This window comes from Coffea arabica, chromosome 8e (genome assembly GCF_036785885.1).
Source record: "Coffea arabica cultivar ET-39 chromosome 8e, Coffea Arabica ET-39 HiFi, whole genome shotgun sequence".
Taxonomy (NCBI): Eukaryota; Viridiplantae; Streptophyta; class Magnoliopsida; order Gentianales; family Rubiaceae; genus Coffea; species Coffea arabica.
In genome coordinates, this window is record NC_092324.1 from 43,439,838 (window position 1) to 43,461,249 (window position 21,412).

Here is a 21,412-nt window from a genome sequence, read left to right on the forward strand (position 1 = left end):
AGTGCAGTTAAATTGCATTAACAAGTGTTTATGGAGCACCTGTTCGAAAATTCCTGTGGTCAACTATATAAATTGACAAACTTATTACTTAAAGGGAAATTTGCCAAATTGGTCCCTAACATTTTCATAAAAAATTTTTTAGTTGCAAACATTTAAAATCATCAAGAATAGTTCCTTGCATACAAATTATATGCCAGTGTAGTCCTAATGCTCATCTTTGTTCATTTCTCCAACTACAATTCGCATGCCTCTCTCACGTAGGTATAATTTCAATGGCAAAATTGGAAACACCTCTTGTTTCCAGTTGAGTTTTTCCCTCTTTCCTTTATACTTCTTGAATCAAATCCTAATTTCCTTACATCAAAACCTCAATCGAAGATGAAAAACTCAGCTGCAGCTAGATGACTATGTAATGGACGAAGAATAGCAAGAAAAAGTGCAGAAGAAGCTGACCTGTTGAAGAGTACAATGGATCCGAACAATGAGCAATGTCATTGTGGCAAGGAAACCAACTGGCACAGTCATCACCCCCAGATTTGCAAGTTTCCAAGAAGTTACAATGACAGGTTTCTTGGCACAATAATATCGCCCATTGTTCGGATTCATTGTACTCTTCAATAGGCCAACTTCTTCAGTGCTTTTTTCTTACTATTCTTCCTCCATTGCACGGTCATCTAGCTGCAGCTAAGTTATTTTTTGCTTCGATTGTGGTTTTGATGTGAGGCAATTAGGTTTTGATTTTAAAAAATATGAAGGAAAGAGGGTAAAATTCAAATGGAAACAAAAGGTGTTTTTGGTTTTGCCCTTGAAATTATGCCTACGTTAGAGAAGCATGCGATTTTTAGTCAAATAAATGAGTACAGATGAGCATTAGGACCAAACTGACACATAATTTGTATGCGAGAGACTATTCTGGATGATTTTAAATGTTAGGGACTAAAAAAGTTTTTTTAAAAATGTTAGGGACTAATGTGGCAAATTTTCCTTACTTAAACACCAAAAATGAAGCAATTTCAAATTAATTAATCAGGGAAAATAGATTAGTGGTGTGGCTCTGATTATCATTTTGGCGATCAAGTTCAGATAATTTTTCCTTCCCAGAAATACTCCAGTTATTGTTGACATTATCGATCTAGAACAGCTTTACCTTGGGAATCGATACATCACCTTCACCCCGGGAATTGATACCTCACCTTCTATGAAGGAATGGGCATGCCAGTATGGATGAGACATCTAAGTTTGACGGAAAAAATTCAAGCAGAAATAAGGCAAGTTTTGCTAGGAAAGAAGATAATTAAGGATACTGATATCCGGAAGGTGAACTACTCAAAAGGAAAATCCTAGGCTTCACCATCTAATCCAATTTCTGCCAAGCGCAAGCAGGGAAATCGTGAGATTAACGGGTACATGATACCCAAAAAGAGACTCTTAGCCATAGTTATTAAACCTAACCCGGATTAGAAAACAAATGGGTTACTAAAATAATACTTATAAATATAAAATGGCAACTTTAATATCCTTAAAATGCACAATAAAATGGTTGTAGATATTAATTATTATACTTAGAAATATGTATAAATGAACATATAAACATTAATTGAAGATTTACTTTCATTTTATCATACTTTTACAAAAGTAAGTTATGTAGTCAAATGTAAAACAAAATAAATGATCTCATTTAGTTTGAAGGAAATAGCATCATTTTTTAGTATTTTACTTTTGTTTAACAACAAATTAATTTTCTGACTGCTCAACTATTGTCACATGATGCATTTTTAGTTTGGAAGTTAAAAGGATTAATAGTATAACAAAAAGGTAGACAAGTTTATATAAAGGAACATTTAGTTATCGAATATAAACTTAACAACTCTGACTGAGGACATTATTGAATTACAGAGAATGTTTCGTATGTGCTCTTTTGAGCTAGCCAGGGGAAGTATTATATCTAAATGTAAAAGTTTAAGTTCTTATGCCTTAGGCATTACTGTGGATGAGGAATGGTATTTTCCTCAGTGCAATTGAGCACTAGTTGTAAAGTCTCTCGAGCCGTTGCTCGCTTTGTACAGTTTCCTTTAGTCAATGAAAATCTTATCGTTTCGTCAAAAAAAAAAAAAAGAATATAAACTTAACAAGTGGTAAAATCTTTTGTACATTTTAAAGGAGATCCAATTTTCAGACTTTGTTAAAACTACATCTATTTTGGCCCAAAAACAAATATCCGCATTTGTAGCAAAGAGAATAGAAAAGGTCAATCAAGTACCCTGTGGGTTCTTGGTTTGACCCAGAGGGTGAAACAAGTTTGATGAGTCCAATTCCATATATGGTCAAATTACGGCCAGACTTAGGAATGAGAGTGGATCGGGTATCTCGAATTCTCTTTTACCAAACCTTAGCCAGTATATTTAAGATTATTTACCAAATTCTATCAGATAATACTACAGATTTTAACTTCCATTCCATTATAAACCCACTCACTTTCAAGTTCAAATTATTTATCAGGTATCCTCAACTCATTAATTTGAATAATTCAAGAAAAGGTAATTAACTATTATCAAACTAAAATTAATACATATATAATGTTAAATCAACACATTATGTTAAATTTTAAATTTTGGTAGAGTAATACAACCTTCATGAGAGAAATTCATGTATGTATGTATGTACACATGTCGGGTTTCGAATTTTAGATTTTTAGAGTTCTCTTATCAAATTTTATCGGATTATCTATTGATTACCACTCATCAATATCAAAACCTAATAGATCACTCATCGGTCATCTAACTGGATTAATCATCAAGTTGAGTATTCGCAAGTATTGGATTTTATCCTATCCATTACTATCCCTAGCCTAACTTAGGTCATTGACCTGTTTGCCTCGGGCAAATGAATCATCTGTTTGGTAGGGCAGAATTTAATAACTATGCTCTACGGATGTACATAGATTAATGCACGTATATGTATGTGTGTGTGTGTGAATTTCTCCTTTCATAATTTGTGGATTAGTTTGTAATGTTACGGTTTGTAATTTTCATTATCGATGAGTTAGTTTGAATTGTAATTTATTTGTGTTCCTCCCACTATAGGAGGTCCGATAATCTTATTTTTTAAAAAATCACAAGTTTGCCGATTTACCTTGTTGACCATGTTATTGCTCTTCCAATGTAGCATTATAATGCATTGTATTATCATGCCTCAAATTTACTTGTTCTATTACTTATTTTACGATCTCATGTACTGCAATAACTTATAAATGAGGTTTTTTTTTTTAATTGTTTCTCCAAGGATTTATGTTTGCTAATACTTAAGTAGACCTAATTTAGTGATCCAATTATAAAAAATCTCATATTGTTAATGGCCCCATGAATTTTCTTCTTAGATTAACATACCTCACAAACACACTATTACTGTTATTGCATCATCAAACACTACTGTACCCATGTGGGTATTAAATACACTAAATGTTCGTCTTCAAATGATTTTGCAAACTCATGTCTTTCTAATTATTTTCATTCCATCCAACTGATTTGATTGGTTTAACCTCTAGAGTGTTCAAGAAGGGGAAAAAACAAAAAACAAAAAAAAAAATTTAAGAGCGTTTCTAGTGGTCCACGAGCCCTTTTTTATTTGGGTCCAGCCACTTGTATAAAGTAGTAAAATGCTATTCAAACCGCTAGTTCACAATGATGTGGATGATTTAAAAGAAAACAACAAATAAATGGTGTGGCCGAGGGAGATAGAATGGCCTTAACTAGAAAGAATTGTTTCATCAGCCAAGTATGGCTACCAAGAACCTTGTCCCCATATCATCACTAAGGCCACCAGACTTTTCCACCACCACCACTGGAAAACACCCAAAATTCAGCACATTTTCTCCAAGAAGAAAACCCTCCTCCATTTCTTTAGCCACCAGTTCACCGGAATCATCCCCAGAAATTCTTGAAAAGCCCGAAATCGAGCTAGAATTCATTGGGGTAACTACTAACTGCTGACTACACATAATTAAACCTTTTAGCCTTATTTTAATTTAACTTTTGTTAAATATGGTAGGTAGTTCTAGTATTTTTCTAATAAATAGTTGGTGTTATCTTTTGATGGGATTGTACTTTTGTAATTTGGTATCAGCCTAAAGCAGGTGCAGATGGGAAGTTCCCAGTGGAGAAAGCCAAAGCTATAAGTGGAGAGCAGCTGCTGAGGAATATCATGTTGGATAACAAGATTGAGCTCTATGCCACTTATGTAAGTTTTACTATATTTGATGGGAATTCTTCTGCAGGGTCTGTTGGTCCTTTCGTATATGTTGCTATTTCTTTGAAAAAAAAAATAGGTGAAAACCCATGACACAAAGAAGTTGAAGCCAACCACATATATATTTTGCAAAGGTTCATTATGAAAATTGATTATAGAGAAAAATTAGGAACAACCAAAGCTACTGTTTGGTATATTCTACGTTTTAATTTTTTCTTGATTATTAAAAATTCTGGGAATTTACAAGCACAAGTATATGAGAACATTACAAGAAAAGAAGAAATTAATTGTCCAAAATCGAAATCTAAAATTAGGTAAAATGATCAAATGAGAAGTGAAGCATAATCAAACGGATAGAAACAGCAAAAGAGTTTTCTGGACTCCATGCATTGTCAGTGTTGGACAGGTCTGTCATCCTGTTTAGACAAGAAAAGAAGATTGACTTTTTAAAAGCCAAAAGTGTTAATGGCGAATTTTTGGTATTGGTCAAAAGGCAGATATTTAGTAAACTCTTCAACACTTGAATAACATAGTGTAAATTTAAACAAGAAATAATAATAATAACATAGGGTAGCTTTTTTGTAATATGGTGTCACCTCTAAAAGGATTAGTGCATTTTTTTTTTCTTGATGTTATTTTGCCCTTGTACTACAAAAAGTAAATGAAATTTAGACAATCATCTGAATTTGGAAAACATAGTCATGGAAGTTGGGACTTCTAAATTTTGACTACTGATCCATGGACTTAAGTGAAATAAATGTTTGTATTAAGAAAAAACTAATAGGCGTAAGGAAATATGTAAGGTTTTTAATAGAAAGAGGAAATACTAAACTAACTGCTAGAGAAGAATTATTCTTGAATATGGGAGCTTAATCAAAATTAAGGCCCACATAACGTTACTAGCATTTTTCTCCAAAACACTATCTGAGGAAGGTTTTTGTTGAATTCAAAGCCTCAATTGATGACTTTTCCAAGCCAAAATTGTTGACTTTGAAATCTTTGGCCTAAGTTTCTAAATCCCACAGGTTAGTTTAACATTTGAGAGGTAGCTCTCAAACAAACCAATTCAATTACACCAAGCAAGAGCTAATAACTTGTTTCCTTCTCTCTCTTTCTAGTATTTCTTCTAGTGAAATATTAAGTTGTCGGTAGTGTCCGAGGATGTACGAAAATTAGCCGAATCTCGTTAAATTCTGGTGTTCTATCTTATTGTCTATTTAGTAGCTATATTTGTAGGTATATTTGTAGTGAATTATTGTGCAATTAATTGCATATATAGGTGATTCTGTCTACGAAATTGGTACTTAAGCAGGCCAGTGTGCCTCACCAAATATTTCCTGGGAATTACCATTTTGCAATTTTAGCTACAATAATTTACTCGTTATACCTTAATTTGGTAGAGCTTCCGCAACAATTAGTATCAAAGCTCGAGGTTTCTTAGTATGCTCTGTGGTTGCAGCATAGTCTGATCTTCCACATCAGAAAAGATTTCTTGGGCTATTGTTACACTACATTTAGGAGCTACTAAATATAATTTGTAGAGATGGCCGAAAGTAGATCTTTATCTACAATGCAAGCATCAACAAGCTCTTCATCGTCTATTATGGCAAGAAATGCTATGATGAATGGAAAATTAAATGTGGAGACATTTGATGGTACCGGTCATTTCGGTATGTGGCAAAGTGAGATTCTAGACGCGCTCTTTAATCAAGGTCTAGACATTGCCATCGAAAAATAGAACACCAGAATTTAACAAGGTTTGGCTAATTTGCCTACGTCCTCGGATACTACCGACAACTTAATATTTCACTAGAAGAAATATTACAAAGAGAGAGAAGGAAGCAAGTTATTAGCTCTTGCTTGGTGTAATTGAATTGGTTTGTTTGAGAGCTATTTATAGCTCTCAAACAACCTCTCAAATGTTAAACTAACCGATGTGGGATTTAGAAACTTAGGCCAAAGATTTCAAAGTCAACAATTTTGGCTTGGAAAAGTCATCAATTGAGGTTTTGAATTCAACAAATCTCCACCTTGGCATAATTTCTAATTCCACCAAAATACAAATCTTCGCCCTCAAAATTTGGTGGTGTCTTCAAATGCGTTGTCAAGCGCCAATCTTCAAGTTGTGCACAACATTTATCAAGTTCAAGCAATGTTAGAATTTGATAGTTGTCACAACCTTCGTAAGTATATCAGCAGGATTCTTCTTGGTTTGAATCTTTTGAAGTAGTATCGTACTATTTTCCAAAATCTTCCTCACAAAATGATACCGTACGTCGATATGCTTCATCATTGCATAATAAACCTGGTTCTTTGCTAAATGAATAGCACTCTGACTATCACAATGAACTTTGATAGACTTCTGTCTGAGGGGCAGGCTGTGAAATGGATTTTACGGTACATTTTGAACACCGTAGATGTTGAATTAGTATTTGAGCGGGATGAGAAGATTGGTCAAGGCGCAGTTGGATATTGTGATTCCGACTACGCAGGTGATCAAGATACACGTCGATCAACGATTGGGTATGTGTTTACACTTGCTAAGGCACCAGTCAGTTGGAGGTCTACCTTACAGTCAACGGTTGGTTTGTCTACTACAGAGGTGGAGTATATGGCAGTTACGGAGGCTGTTAAGGAAGCAATTTGGCTTCATGGGTTGCTTGATGAATTGGGAATCGGACAGAAGTCTATCAAAATTCATTGTGATAGTCAGAGTGCTATTCATTTAGCAAAGAACCAGGTTTATCATGCAAGGACGAAGCATATCGACGTACGGTATCATTTTGTGAGGAAGATTTTAGAAGATAGTACAATACTACTTCAAAAGATTCAACCAAGGAGAATCCTACTGATATGCTTACGAAGGTTGTGACAACTATCAAATTCCAACATTGCTTGAATTTAATAAAGATTGGTGCTTGACAACGCATTGAAGACACCACCGAATTTTGAGGGCAAAGATTTGTATTTTGGTGGAATTAGAAATTATGCCAAGATGGAGATTTGTTGAATTCAAAGCCTCAATTGATGACTTTTCCAAATCAAAATTGTTAACTTTGAAATCTTTGGCTTAAGTTTCTAAATCCCACATCGGTTAGTTTAACATTTGAGAGGTTGTTTGAGAGCTATAAATAGATCTCAAACAAACCAATTCAATTACACCAAACAAGAGCTAATAACTTGCTTCCTTCTCTCTCTTTGTAATATTTCTTCTAGTGAAATATTAAGTTGTCGGTAGTATCCGAGGACGTAGGCAAATTAGCCGAACCTCGTTAAATTCTGGTGTTCTATCTTATTGTCTATTTAGTAACTATATTTGTAGGTATATTTGTAGTGAGTTATTGTGCAATTAATTGCATATATAGGTGATTCTGTCTAGGAAATTGGTACTTAAGTAGGCCAGTGTGACTCACCAACTATTTCCTGGGAATTACCATTTTGCAATTTTAGGTACAATAATTTACTCGTTATACTTTAATTTGGTAGAGCTTCCGCAACAGTTTTGCATTCGGATAGACTACTCAAGAATAAAAATTTTCAAGTTCATGATGTTTAATATCAGGAATTGTGCTTTCTGGAAATACTTTCATCTGCAGAGCAGCTTATGGTCGATTAATAGATGTTGCAAGGACTCTAAAAGGGTTGTTATAGGGAAAGAAAAATGATCTCAAGAGAATTGGTTTTCAGTTCGACATTTCACTGAAGTTCTATATGGAAATTGTATGCAAATTAAGTCAGAATTATCTATATTTTAACTTGCTGCTGGAAATGAAATTAAGCAAGAAAATTAGACCTTACTAGTAGTATATTATTGAGGATATGAACCTCACAACTCTATATCAATTTCAATTACCTTTCCCTTCTTCAGCCTTTTTGTTCAGATTTCTTTTTGTTGTCCCTTTAACAACCTTTGCTTTTTCGTTAGGGAAAGCTGATGAATTGTGGGGGAGGTGGAAGTTGTGGAACCTGCATTGTTGAGGTATTGTTTATACTTTACCCTGTAACACCCTCAACTAGCTAGGATTCATACCTAGCTACTTCTTTCCTCTCTTCCAAGTTGAACCAGGCGTCAAAACTCAAGTTTCATAAATGCTACACAAATAGCTTGTTCATCTGTTGTCAATTGTCTGTCCTTACTTTTACATCTGGTTCTGTTGTTCATTAATCCTTTCTGAAAGATGTCGACAATGGAATCACTCGTTCTAATTGGAGATGAAAATTCTCTCTGTATTCTCTTGAAAGCTTGATTCTTCTCTCTCTTCATTTACCAATCACCTGTGTGGTAGAAGCTGCTCTTGTGTGGTTTCTAAAACAAATCTGACACATTAGGCATTCAACAAAATGCAGATTTTGGTTTCTATATCCAAGCTTATCCTTTGTTTTATGTTGCAGATAGTTGATGGAAAGGATCTATTGAGTGAGAGGACGAATACAGAATTTCGATATCTTAAAAAGGTCTGATTTATTGCTCTCCTGTCCAATGATTCGTCAAGTAATTTCTGTAGTAACATGTGTGTTAAAGTTATACAGGGTCATACATTTTATGTCGTCTAACCTAGCTTCAACTTCAACTTCTGTGTAGAGTAGTACACTTAATCAGTGGCTGTTATTCAGCATAGTTATACTATGACTTGTTTTGCTATAGAGTTCACAAGTCTAAATGGATTTGCTCATACTAATTCTTTGCCTGATAATTCATGTACGATCAGTCTTGCGTCTTTTGGCTATTACATACCACAGTAGCCGGAATACACTTCATTGCTGATTTCAAAATTTTGACTCTGGACTTGCCTGTTTTATCATCTCTTTAAAACCTTTATGCAATCTAATTGTACAGAAGCCAGAGTCTTGGAGGTTGGCTTGCCAAACAATTGTTGGAAATAAAGAGAACTCTGGAAAGGTATGAGAATTCTGTAAAGCCATTAGAATTTCCTTCTCTCACTTGTCATCTGCAGAATAAAACACAAAGGTTGAGGAGAAGCTTTCAGATTATTAGCACAGGGAAGCTTCAATAGGGCTCCTGTTTCTTGCACTCAAAGCAGTTCTCTAAAATGGACTTCACCCACAAAAATTTTTTTGTTGCAGGTAGTGGTCCAGAGATTGCCTCAGTGGAGAAAGTGATACAAGAAAATTAGACCACTAAGCACAGACAGCAGGGAATTCACCAAGAGGAGAAGAAAGAGGAGTGTCTTGTTTAGTGACTTGCAATCAGAACAATTTTGGAGATGCTTTGGTGGAAAACAACGGTAAAGGAATTAGTTAATTGTTCAACAGTGACCAATATTAGCAGGTTTCTATTGACAAGATGAAGTGCTTAAATTTGCTTTAATTGACTAATGAGGACTAAATAGAAAACAGAAGACCAGCCCTTCAATGTTTTACTAATAGAACAGCATTTTAGCAGATTCTTAAATGATACTACTAGTTTTTTTATAAAAAGAAAAAAAAAAAAACTTTTTACATGCTATCTAACCATTTTTTGAATCCCGTGTTCACTGTTTCTAATAAAATGCTAAGTAAAACTTTAAAAAACATTTGCCTGAATAGGCTGAATGGAGCCTTAGTTTTTTTTTTTTTAATTATATTATTTTTAATTATATTATTTTTAAAGTACCGACATGGTTTGCACTCAAAGAAAGAATTTGATGTCCAAAATTAGTTCTAAGAGTCAAATAGGTCAGCAAGTACTCGTTATCACAGCATTGTCTATGAAGCCTTGTTTGGATTGTGATTTTTCGTAGAAATTTTTTTTCATTTTTCGTGAATACGTTTCTCAATCATCTGTTAATCTCATATACATCAAATTATTACAGTTCATTTTTCTACAAAAGCTACTAAAATTGGCAATCCAAACGGGAAATTAATATCAATCCAAAAATAATAAAAAAATAACTCAAAAACTCTCAAATACAATTCACCATATATCTACAAAAAAAATAAAAATGAAATATCATTCCCAACTCTTTCTCTACCATCACTTCCTACCTCTTATCAGTTATCACCACCACTCCCCACCTTCCACCACAACTAACCATCCCTTGCCAAACCCGTTCCTCTACCACAAGTACTAAATTCAACAGCAGCCTAACCATCTTACCAAAAAAATAAGGGGATTATATGGAAAACACAAAAATTATAGGTACATAGAGTGGATATTTGTTTAAGCTATAAGGGGGATTAAGTGGATATTCTGATTCAATCACACATATTTTTTGAGCTTCTTTGGTTCAATTGCCAAAAGCGATGTTGCTTTTCAACAATTTTTTACTTTACATAAAATTAGAGAGGGTTATATGACTCTCTTGAAATCTGAAGAGGGTCTTGTGACATTATGCAAAACTATAAGGGTTTTATATGTAACTTACCCAATTATTTATGTGTCTCTTTCCGTCATTGTTGTGGAAAGCAACCATCAAATTAATGCATGTCCTCGTCCAGTCGTCCTATTACTTTTTTCTTTGGGTCTGAGTCAAGGGGATGTTTTCCCGTGTTAAGTAACATAATATATGTAAAATTGTTAAATGAACCAAATTGTTAATTAAATCGACCCGTTTGTGTTTGATAATAGTTCGTTCAAAATTTTATATGAGTCGAGTTCAAACAAATATTTTGACTCCATAAGTAATTGAATGAACATGAGCTCGTTCACAAATTCAAATGATTGTTATGAGTCTAATTGTCATTTCATAAAATTTATAGTCAATATCATATTCATAATTTCTAATTCCAGACTTGATTGTTCGTGAACATGGGCTAATTGTTCGCGAACGACTCGTTTATATTAAATGAGTCGAGTTCGAGCTCGAACTCAAACTAGGATATTGTTTAACAAATCAAACACGAACACAGATTTGGATCTAGAATATTATTGTTTAACGAATATAATTCAAACATGAGATATTTGTTTTGACTCAACTCTTTTGCAACTCTAAATAAATGTATATAGAGTATAGACCTGATTTTGATCCGCTATGAGAACCCTCTTAACTGCCAGATTTTCCATTGGCGGTAAGCATGGCAAGATCCATCTAATGTCAGTAAATCCATGCGTAGTTAGACCTGAGTTGTTGTCTAATTCGAATCGACTGGTACAATATTTGTGTAAAATTTGAATTTATAATTGTATAAAAATTATGATTATATCAAAACTATGTCCTTTGTACCAAATATTGTTAAGACTCATACAACCAGTTTAAAGTGGAGCTTGTGAGGGCCCAAGTCGTCTATAATGCAATGTAACGTACAGAGGACTTGAATTATTGTTGATACTTTCAGATGGAAGACATGTGTAAATAGTTATCGTGGCCTAGAAAAACAATTATCGTGAAGCAAAAAGTGTTTTAAAGTGACCAAGAAAAAGAATTTCTCAAAAAATTCTAAATAATAAAAAGATCTGAATTCTAATCAAGATCCAAATAGTATCAATACACACACCATAATAGTAAATACACGCATTATATTCGTATGTATAATTTTTAAAAATTTTGCATTTCGTACATTCAAAATATACTTCACAAAATGCTCATCTTTTTCAAACGATTGTGTGAAACACGTAATAAACTTTTAAAGTATCATACTTCATGAATCATACTCCAATTTTTGAAAACATTAAAGTTTTGTATAAGGATAATGACATCTTCAAGTTGTAAACAAAAGAGCAACGATGTAGATAATAATTTCTAAGAAAATTACATATAAAAAATACAACGATAATATTTTAGCTAATTCAATATTTCATACATAAGGATAAGAGTTAAAATTTCTATTAGTATAATGTAATTTACAAAAATCATAATCAATTTATCGAATTCCCCTACCATTTGCATATGAATTCAGTGTTGCCAAAATCATATTTTTACGTCGAACTTTTAATCATACTCTTTAAAATAAATTCGTATATTATGCACATATATAATATTTTGTATTATACTTGTTCCGCAAGTGACTAACTATGTACAAATTACAAATTACTATGTTCGTTGCCTCCAAAGTAAATCCAAGCCAAGCCACTTTCTATTTGGAATCTTTTAGGTCGATAGGATCTCGACTTCGATCATTGTCCCTTGTGAAATTTTTGATGGGGAGTAATTTGGCTGTTAAATCAATTCCTTTCACACGTTTCTCATCATAAAACGTGTGAAGCTTCGCACGACAAGTGGGATCCCACTTTAAGTCGCACTCCATCACAAAAAGGGATTGAAGAATAGAGACGCTGAACCATAAGTTTTTTTTTCTTTTCTTTTTTTCCGGACAACAATTGTTTTACTTAAAGTAAAAAAAGAAAGCTAAGAAAATGACAGAGAATTCACGAGGCGATTATGATACAATTTCCAAGTTTCTACGTTTAATGGTCGGCCATGTTAAGTCTAGGCCTTAAAGAACAAATTTAAAGATAAAATGAACATGCAAACATTATATCAGTAAATACATTAATAGTGGTGTTAACACATGGTAATGTGTTAATGTCTACATCTATTATATTTTATCCATGTATTGTACGACATAACTGCTACTTGAAACTAACACCCGAATCGAGCAATATTTATTTTTTATCTAAAAATGTGAGATTGATTGAATTTATATTTATTTTTTGTCATTAAAAAAAGTAAGATTTGACCTTTTTATGCATAAAAAATGATAATATACGAGTTACGTGGTGATTTCAAGTTAAAAAAATGATCAGAAACTTAAGGGAATCAAATTTGCTAATTTGAATTTATAAAAAACGTAAATTTAATATTTTAAAAGTAAAGGACAAAAAAATTCGTTAGACGAAATATGAGGACGGTGTAAACTATTTTATTTTAAATCAATTCCTTTCACAATTTTCTCATCATGAACCATGAGCGATGAATCCTGCATCCTCGCACAACGATTGGGACCCACTTTAAGTCGTACTCCACCATCACATTCAAGGATTGGAGAATAGAGACGCTGAACCATAAGTTTGTGTCCCTCCCATTTTCGACGAAAATTGTTTAACTAAAAGGAAAAAAAGCAAAAAAGAAGAAAATGACGGATGATTCACGAGGCAATTGTGATATCATTTCCAGGTTCTCCATTTAAAGGTCGGTCGTGTTGGGACTAGGTTGTCGATTGAACTAATACAACAGATGTAGGCCTTAAATAACAAATTTAAACATTAAACATTAAAAATTTATTTACTTACATTATCGATATATTTTTGAAGGTAGGTAGATATGTAAATACCTCGGTTTTTATCCAAAATCAACTCGAATCCAGAATGTTTTTTGTGATTTTTGGCCTAACCTCTGAAACAAGGCAAAAACTTTTCTGATTTACTTTCTTCCTCTTTTCTCCCAAAATTTTCTGCCCCAAGTTCTTGTTTATTACCTTTTTTTGGTTGTCTCCTTTCTCATGTGATTTTAAGAATGAATTTCAACTTCGAATGGCTTAGCTCTTTTTCCCCCTTATATAAACCTGATTCGTAAGGCAAAGTTGGTTGATGTTATAAAGACAGAAAAAGAGGGGGAAAAAAAAGGGGGTAGTCGGATCGTTGTATATTGAGTACATGAACACTATTCAGTTGGGATGTTTGCCATCAAGAATAAGAATGGAAGGCACAAAAGGGATACCAAAAGCCTTGAGAGAAGAGCTTCTTGATTCAATCAGCGTCGTGATGGATCGGGATGGCTGGTAGAGAGGCAGGGAAACATTTTGATTTCTAAGTATTAAATTCGCATTGACGATGCGATATTCTGGACCACTCGTTCTACGAATGGGATGTGATTATCGGCCGAGTCTACCCAAGTATTTGTCGTGAAACAAAAGCCTGCCGGTGGCTTGGGTGATGAAACCGATTTATCAAAAGTAGTTTTATAGTTGGTTCAATGGCTGCTCACCCTTAATCCAACAACTTAAATTCGTTTGTCGACATTTTTCCAATATATCATACCAACAAAAATTTCGTAATACCAAATGTAAACTATAGTCTAGTGATTTTGGTGAGGTTGGAGCGGTGGCAAAAACCATTACTCTCCTAGTTAGTTTTTGTTAGAATAATTAAACTAAACTATTTAGAAGTTTAATAGCTTTAGAATTGAATTTGTTGTCTAGTAATTTCGATTGGATTGTCTTAGGTGTGCAAAACCAGACATAAGGATTCATTTATTTCAATAAAATTTAGTTTTGCTACAGAGATGCTTATTCTCGATCCTCTCTTCCTTGTTCAAGCCTGGAATATTTAACAGCTTTGGGTTCGATTCCTGTTGCCTTCTTGCTTATTGATTTAGAGATTTTTGAGATGTCTTCCACCGCGTGTTGTTGTTTTCTGCTGCATACTTTTTTGTGCTAACAATTTTCTCTGACAAAATGTAAAAAGTTGCAATTATTGGTTGCTTCCCGGGATGAATTTAATTTCCAGGGACCACCTGCTTTCGACAAAAATAAATTATTGAGCCCTATCTGATGGTACCACATATTTTTTCTCGATTTTAAGATCGAGTGGTGCAAAATTCACTTGTCCAATGATCCCACGTACCTCTTCAGTTATTTTAATGTTTCTAAGCTTCTCAGAAGATTCCCAGTGTTCCAACTCAAAAACATTTTGCCTATCAAGTTTTTCACTTTTTAAGTTCCAAAGTTCCACTCCTCTGCTGCAACCTGCACTAATGGACCCTTTCAGGAGAAGATTAAATTCAAGGAAAGCAATCTTCCCTCAAGTCCTTCCTTACTTTATTCTCATTTTCATCATTTTGGTTTTAGCCATCATCAAAGATGGATTACACAACGAAAAATTCAATTCCCATTTATCCAAATTGGAGAATCAGTCTTCATCTGGTTCTAGCCACCTGACCAAAGCAGTTCATTACTACAACACAGTTTTCCAGCGTTTGATGGATGAAGGTTTCTTGTTACCAAGCTCTAAAGCTTTATGCATTGAAAGTATAAGTGGTCATGATGTAATGGCTCTAAGGAACATTGGAGTCATTGATGCATTTGGGATTTCTGAGGCAGCACTCAGAGCCTCAGAACATGGCTTAAACCATGATCCCTTTCATAACAATACCTTTGATTTCGAGTTTTTTGGCCATAGCAGTTGGTTTGATTGGTCGGTCCATCCTTCAGAAACAATTGCTCAGATTTGCAGGACACTGAAAGCAGGAGGATATTTGGTTGTTCACATTGCTGTTAATGATGAGTATACTTACAACTCTTTCATTAACTTGTTTACCTGTTTCACGTTAAAGGCTTCGCGCGACATCAAATTCAAGGAGTTTGCACTCCCTTCTTTGCATGAATTTGTTCTGAAGAAAGCAAACAAGCATTCTAGCCCTAGCCAGTTGGAATCATCAGATAAGTGCAAGGTCCCAAAGTACAAAAGAGACCTGATCAACGATCTTGAGCCATTGGTGATGGAAGAGCCACAAGACTCTTGGTCTTGGGATGGTCTGGGGAAAAACGCAGACGGTATCCAGTACCTTTCTTCCATGGTTGATTTAAGATATAAGGAGAGGCACATCTATGTGGATCTTGGAGCCAGAAACTACGATTCAAGTATCGGGAGTTGGTTCGAAAAGCAATATCCAAAGCAGAACAAGACTTTTGAAGTCTATGCATTTGAGGCTGATAAGTCTTTTTATGGAGAGTACGAAGGAAAGAAAGGGGTGAAGCTGATGCCTTATGCTGCATGGGTGAGGAATGAGACCTTGTCGTTTGAAATCGACCGAGAACCCGATAATGTAGGGCTGCAATGGGCAGAGATGGGCAGGATTCAACCGAAGCAGTTATCAACTGAGGACAGGGAGAACATAGACAAGGTGTATAGGGTTGAGGCTTTGGATCTTGCTGATTGGCTGATAAGAACTTTTTCAAAGAGGGATTTTGTGGTAATGAAAATGGATATTGAGGGTTCCGAATTTGATTTGATGAATAGATTGGTAGAAAGTGGTGCTTTTTGTTTGATTGATGAGTTGTTCTTGGAATGCCATTATGATCGTTGGATCAAATGCTGTTCCGGTGAGAAGACCAATAGGCACAAGAGGTCATATGCTCAATGCATGAATTTGTATGCCAAACTCAGAAAAGATGGATGCTTCGTGCACCAATGGTGGTAAACATGATTAGGCAACTCTCTGCTTAGGTATTTTTAGTTCCAAATCTCCCTCTTGCTTTTCCATCGGAAGGAAAAAAGCTTGTTTAGGATGTGTCAAATTTTATTTACCATAATAGTGGTGGTGATGTACCACGTTGTCTGCATGTCCACAAGTCATGTGGCATGATATTGAAGATGTACCAATTTACAACGTTCGTATAAATGTGGTGTGCCCCCCCCATATTTCCTATGGAGCTAGGTTTGGTCCCAGCCTTTGATTGGATTACATATTCTTCTCTTATAATTGGTTCACTCATTTACTTACTTATTTATTTATTTTTAGCTTTTTCTTTCCACACGGTCGTGTTATTTTTTTCTCGAGTTTTTATCAATTCAATACTCTTGAATTATTATACCTTGAGTCTCACTTTGGTCCTTAAAATTTTAGTTTGAAATGCTTTTACTCCTCGAAATTTTAAACTCATCCTACTTTAGTCCAATTTTTAGTAGGCTAGTTGCTACTCTTGATTACCTTACTGCTCAAATTAGAATATTAATTTCATTAACTGAGAGTGCCAGCAATTCCTTTTGGTTTTGTACATTTGGTTAACAACTGGACTAAAGTAGAAAGAATTTAAAACTTTAGGAGCAAAGTTTCCTAAATTTAGTTAGGAACTAAATTGAGAATTACAATATAATTCAAGAGAGCAAAGTGAAATTAAACTTTTTTTTTAACATAGCTTGGACAGAAAATCTAATTAGGACCCATGAATGAAATTTTTTATAGATTTTTTTGATAAAAAGTGAATTTCAATAACAAAATATCTAGAAATTGTCTAGCACAATGTGATTTACATCATATAAATCTGCACTAATGGTAGAATAAACATACAGTAGAAATAACAAATATGCAATTTAATAAATACAAAGATTTGAAAAATTATAAACAGATCTAAAAAATTATAAGAATTTTCAAAAAGCCTTCTAAGAAGATAAATCGCTGTGGCTCTCTTCTGTGCATATTATAATCGTTGGATCTGTTAATCAACTGTTTTAAACTCTAATAATGATGATGAGACCTGTCGAAATAGATCCAAGATCTAAAAAATTTTCATATATAAAACTAAATTTGAAATAAATTCAGATCTAACAACAAAATGAGAAAAGACTACACAAAAATCTCACTAGAAATTCCTAGAGTAATAGAAAATTCTCACTAGGAATCTTTAGGAGAAACAAAAAACTCTTGCTAAAAAATTTTAGGAGAGATTTTATTTAAAAAACAAAATAAAAAAGAAATCTATGGGATTGAGACTAGGTGGTTTCCTTTCCAAACAGGAAGTATCTTTTGAGAGCAGAAAAAGAAGTAGGAAGAAGTTAGAGAAGAGGAAGGATAGAGAGAAAAGGAGAGCAATTGTAAATTTCTCATAGAAAAAGATACACCAATTAAGTTAAATCTTCCAAGTGCAAGCTTAATTAATTGGCTTCTGAATTTCATTACCTCAAATAGAATTGTGAAGACCCACTAAAATTCCATCACAACAGCATTCTTGGAAAATTGCTTTAAAGAACAAAACATTGTGTGGACCAGGAAGACTTTTTTACATCAAAAGATGGAAGATGGAAACTCTTGTCGTTTCTATAATTCGTACTTAATTTTGGAAGCTTATCTTCACTTGAATACAAAAATTTGGATGGGAAATAATTAGGCAATAGCAAAACTTCTTCACCCGAAAAACCGCAATGAATAAAATGATGACACTTGACTACTTTCTATATAAACAGAAAGCCTTTGAATAATTGACTTTGTAGCCGAAAAACCACGTCAACACATTATTTGTCAAAATTTATTTGCTTATATTATCAACATATTTTTCAATCACTTTTTTTTTAATTTCAAATACATCATATCAAAAGTACTATATTATTTTTTTCAAAAAATTATCCTAAATAATCTGCTATCCAAACACATTATATCCTTTTCCTCCTTGCAGTAGGGCTTTGTGCACCAACCAATGGGAGTAAATATGATCAGGCAACTCTTTGCTTATAAATTTGAAGTTTCAAATCATGCAAGGAAAATGATGTTTTGTTCGTTATTAAGTAGCATCTTCCTCTTGCTTTTCCCCCAAAGGAAAAAGCTTGTCTAGGATGTGTTAAACTCATTTTGCAAAATATCGGTGATGTTGTCTGCATGCTTACTACTCATGTGGCTGTAGCTGATATGGAAGACGTTGTAGGTTGTCAACATAAACACAAATCAGTGTTTTAAAAGGCGAAAACATTGGATAGGGTGCTCTGCGTCCGCTCAGACGGGGCAAAAACCCCAGGGCGTGGGATGCAAACCCCACAAATTTTTATTTTTAACTATTTAAAAAATATAAAAATACAAAAATTATATATATATAAATATATATGTATGCATGTGTGTATATAATATTAAAGATACCAAAAAAATGATTAGATAAGATAAAGAAAAATTATAACCTTATGTTTGCATAAGAAAAGTAAAACTTGTTTGTGTACCTAAAGTAAAACCTGCTTGTATGATTAATGCCATACCATGAGTAGAAGTCCAACAAATCACTGTAAACTTTGATGATTATTTGTATAAAAGATTTGATATCATCTCGCAAATTAATGATCCAAGTTGCAAAAAAAAATTTTCAAGGCACTAGCTAATGATATATTGTAAGTTTTGACAATCAAAGCGAGTGCTTTCCCCTATTTCTTTAGAATATCCTCAATGTGGGGCACAAAGTTTTGAAATTTTACCTCCTTTGCATCATTAAATTCCAAACTAACATTCATGTTCGCCAACTTAAATTTGCAGGCTAACATAATTTGGTCCAAAATAAGCTCCAAATGTGACAAACACTACAGGCTCCTAACTCCCGTGCAGGGTTTTCCTCCTTAGTGTTAGTAATTAGGATTAGACCTTACATTTTCAATGACTTAGACCGACTCGTCATGTTCTGAAGAGGTTATGAAATGATTCATCCTTCGTAGATTTCAATGGAATCAGCACCTGTCTTGACTACAAAGCCACAAAAAAAATGTGAGACTTGCTTTCTATACTGTCGCAGTGGACAATGCTGAACATTGTTGTGAGAAAATGTCCCAAAAGTCTAAGTCTTTGGTCTTCTTTCTCATTTCCTATTAATGACCCTAAATTAGTTCAAATGAGTTTTGTGGAGTGGTTGAAGTATGGCTTTACAAAACTCCAAACTGTTCCCTTCCGCCAAATTACGTGGAGCTCCCTCTTTCCTTTCAACTGCTGGGGTCTTTGTACTGATAGGAACAAATCCTTATTCGACCCCCTTAATATGCCAAAAGACTTGGCCAACTTTTGTATTGGTGGAGCTGCAGAATTCCTTTTCCTGGGACCTAATGTTCTTAATTCAGTTAAGAGACACGAGCAGTGACGGAGCCAGGATTTTTTCCTTGGGGGGGCCAAAATTTTTTCGATCAAAATTATCTTAATATGTTATGTTCAAACTAATTTTCATTTATTTAAATATATGACATCTTAAAATATCAAATTTTAATTTAAATTATAAAGGCATGTCTATTTCATAAATATGTAGCATAGTCAGAACTAAAATTAAGATAAGAAATAACATTTGATTAAATATCTTATAACATCACAAACCACTTAAGTTGTACATTATGAGAAGATGCTCTTTCGATCAAAATTATCTTAATATGTTATGTTCAAACTAATTTTCATTTATTTAAATATATGACATCTTAAAATATCAAATTTTAATTTTAATTATAAAGGCATGTCTATTTCATAAATATGTAGCATAGTCAGAACTAAAATTAAGATAAGAAATAACATTTGATTAAATATCTTATAACATCACAAACCACTTAAGTTGTACATTATGAGAAGATGCTCCAATATGTCACCTGTGCAAAAACAAAAATATAACTATGTAATATAAATATAATTATTTTCAATTAAAAAAAAGATAAAAGTTATGTTAATATACCTTGAAATTTCATCCTTTTTTATTAAAAGTAAATTGAGATTTACGTTCTTTCATAGAACTAAATTCATCTATAATTGAATCGGTGCTAAATTTTGATCATCCTTTTTTTTTTATGTACATTGTTAGACAATCATTCAAGAAATTATCTTTTATCTTGTTTTGATTATATTCACAATTGAAAATGTACGTTCTACAGTTGCAGTTAATACAGAAAGAGTGAGAACAAATATAATCAATCTGCCAATAACAAGATGTATCACTCAATTTCTTGTCTTCACCAAGCTTTCAAGTAATTATTTGTATATTTGTATATGAGTCAACAAGAGGATAGATCGCTAATTTTAAATTTTTTATCAATTAGGCTAAGGTGTATATTTGTATATGGATCAATAAAGTAATTATTTTTATTTTAGCCCATTGATAATTATGAATTGAGTCTTTCATTATAATACATCAAATTGGGTCAATTTACTATGGATTATCAAATTATATGTTTAATTTTTTGAATGTTAAATAATTAGTACAATAAAAAATAAATAACTTTTTTTGAAGAAAAAATTAAATCAAAAGGTGGCTAATTCATATACACACACAGATATATATATATATATATATATATATATATATATATATATATATATATATATATATAAACTCTCATAATATAAACTAAAATTATAAAAAATTAGGGGGGCCAACTTTAACTTATACATATATTTACATATTATGAATTAAAATTTTCAAAACTCATGGCCCCCTCTGCCCCCCTTGGCTCCATCATTTCACAGGAGGAACTTATTGGTTGGGAACCACCTATGACACCCTTTGTCAAGTTAAACACAGATGGTTCTTCAACAGGAAGCCCTGGACCAGCAGGTGCAGGTGGGCTTTTTCCGCAACCACACAGGAGAGTGGGTAGTTGGATAGAGCAGATTTATTGGAATTGCAACCAACAAGATAGCTGACGCATGTGCCATCAGAGATTGCAGATTGTAGTCCAACAAAATTATTTGGATATCATCACTGAATCAGAATCAAAGGTTATTATTGATCAAATTACAGGCACTAATTCTGATAAGCATCACACTCTCCTTGAATTTGTGATTGCAGAGCT

At 33.4% G+C, this 21,412-nt stretch overlaps 2 protein-coding genes across 3 annotated transcripts; both read left to right on the forward strand.

The window, feature by feature from the left end:
• Positions 1–3,710: 3,710 nt before the first annotated feature.
• Positions 3,711–9,658, forward strand: LOC113702828 (photosynthetic NDH subunit of subcomplex B 3, chloroplastic-like). Of its 2 annotated transcripts, XM_072062145.1 has the most exons (6): positions 3,715–3,971; positions 4,123–4,236; positions 8,171–8,224; positions 8,638–8,700; positions 9,083–9,145; positions 9,331–9,658. In XM_072062145.1, the coding sequence occupies exons 1-6, from the start codon at positions 3,777–3,779 to the stop codon at positions 9,364–9,366; spliced, it is 525 nt and encodes a 174-aa protein (XP_071918246.1). In that variant the 5' UTR covers positions 3,715–3,776; the 3' UTR covers positions 9,367–9,658. The 2 variants fall into 2 exon arrangements, with proteins under 2 accessions (XP_071918247.1, XP_071918246.1); XM_072062146.1 differs by lacking the exon at positions 8,171–8,224 and having other exon boundaries at positions 3,711–3,971.
• Positions 9,659–14,876: 5,218 nt separating this feature from the next.
• LOC113704825 (uncharacterized) lies at positions 14,877–16,322 on the forward strand. The gene has a single exon (XM_027226698.1). It carries the CDS (start codon positions 14,877–14,879, stop codon positions 16,320–16,322), a length of 1,446 nt encoding a protein of 481 aa, XP_027082499.1.
• Positions 16,323–21,412: the final 5,090 nt, after the last annotated feature.

Excerpts from the sequence above, each read along its gene's own strand:
- LOC113704825 (XM_027226698.1), top strand. The coding sequence starts at position 14,877 with ATGGACCCTTTCAGGAGAAGATTAAATTCAAGGAAAGCAATCTTCCCT.
- LOC113702828 (XM_072062145.1), top strand. The coding sequence starts at position 3,777 with ATGGCTACCAAGAACCTTGTCCCCATATCATCACTAAGGCCACCAGAC. Across the intron at positions 8,225-8,637 it reads GTGGAACCTGCATTGTTGAG|ATAGTTGATGGAAAGGATCT; the intron begins GTATTGTTTATA and ends TTTATGTTGCAG. Across the intron at positions 9,146-9,330 it reads ATAAAGAGAACTCTGGAAAG|GTAGTGGTCCAGAGATTGCC; the intron begins GTATGAGAATTC and ends TTTTTGTTGCAG.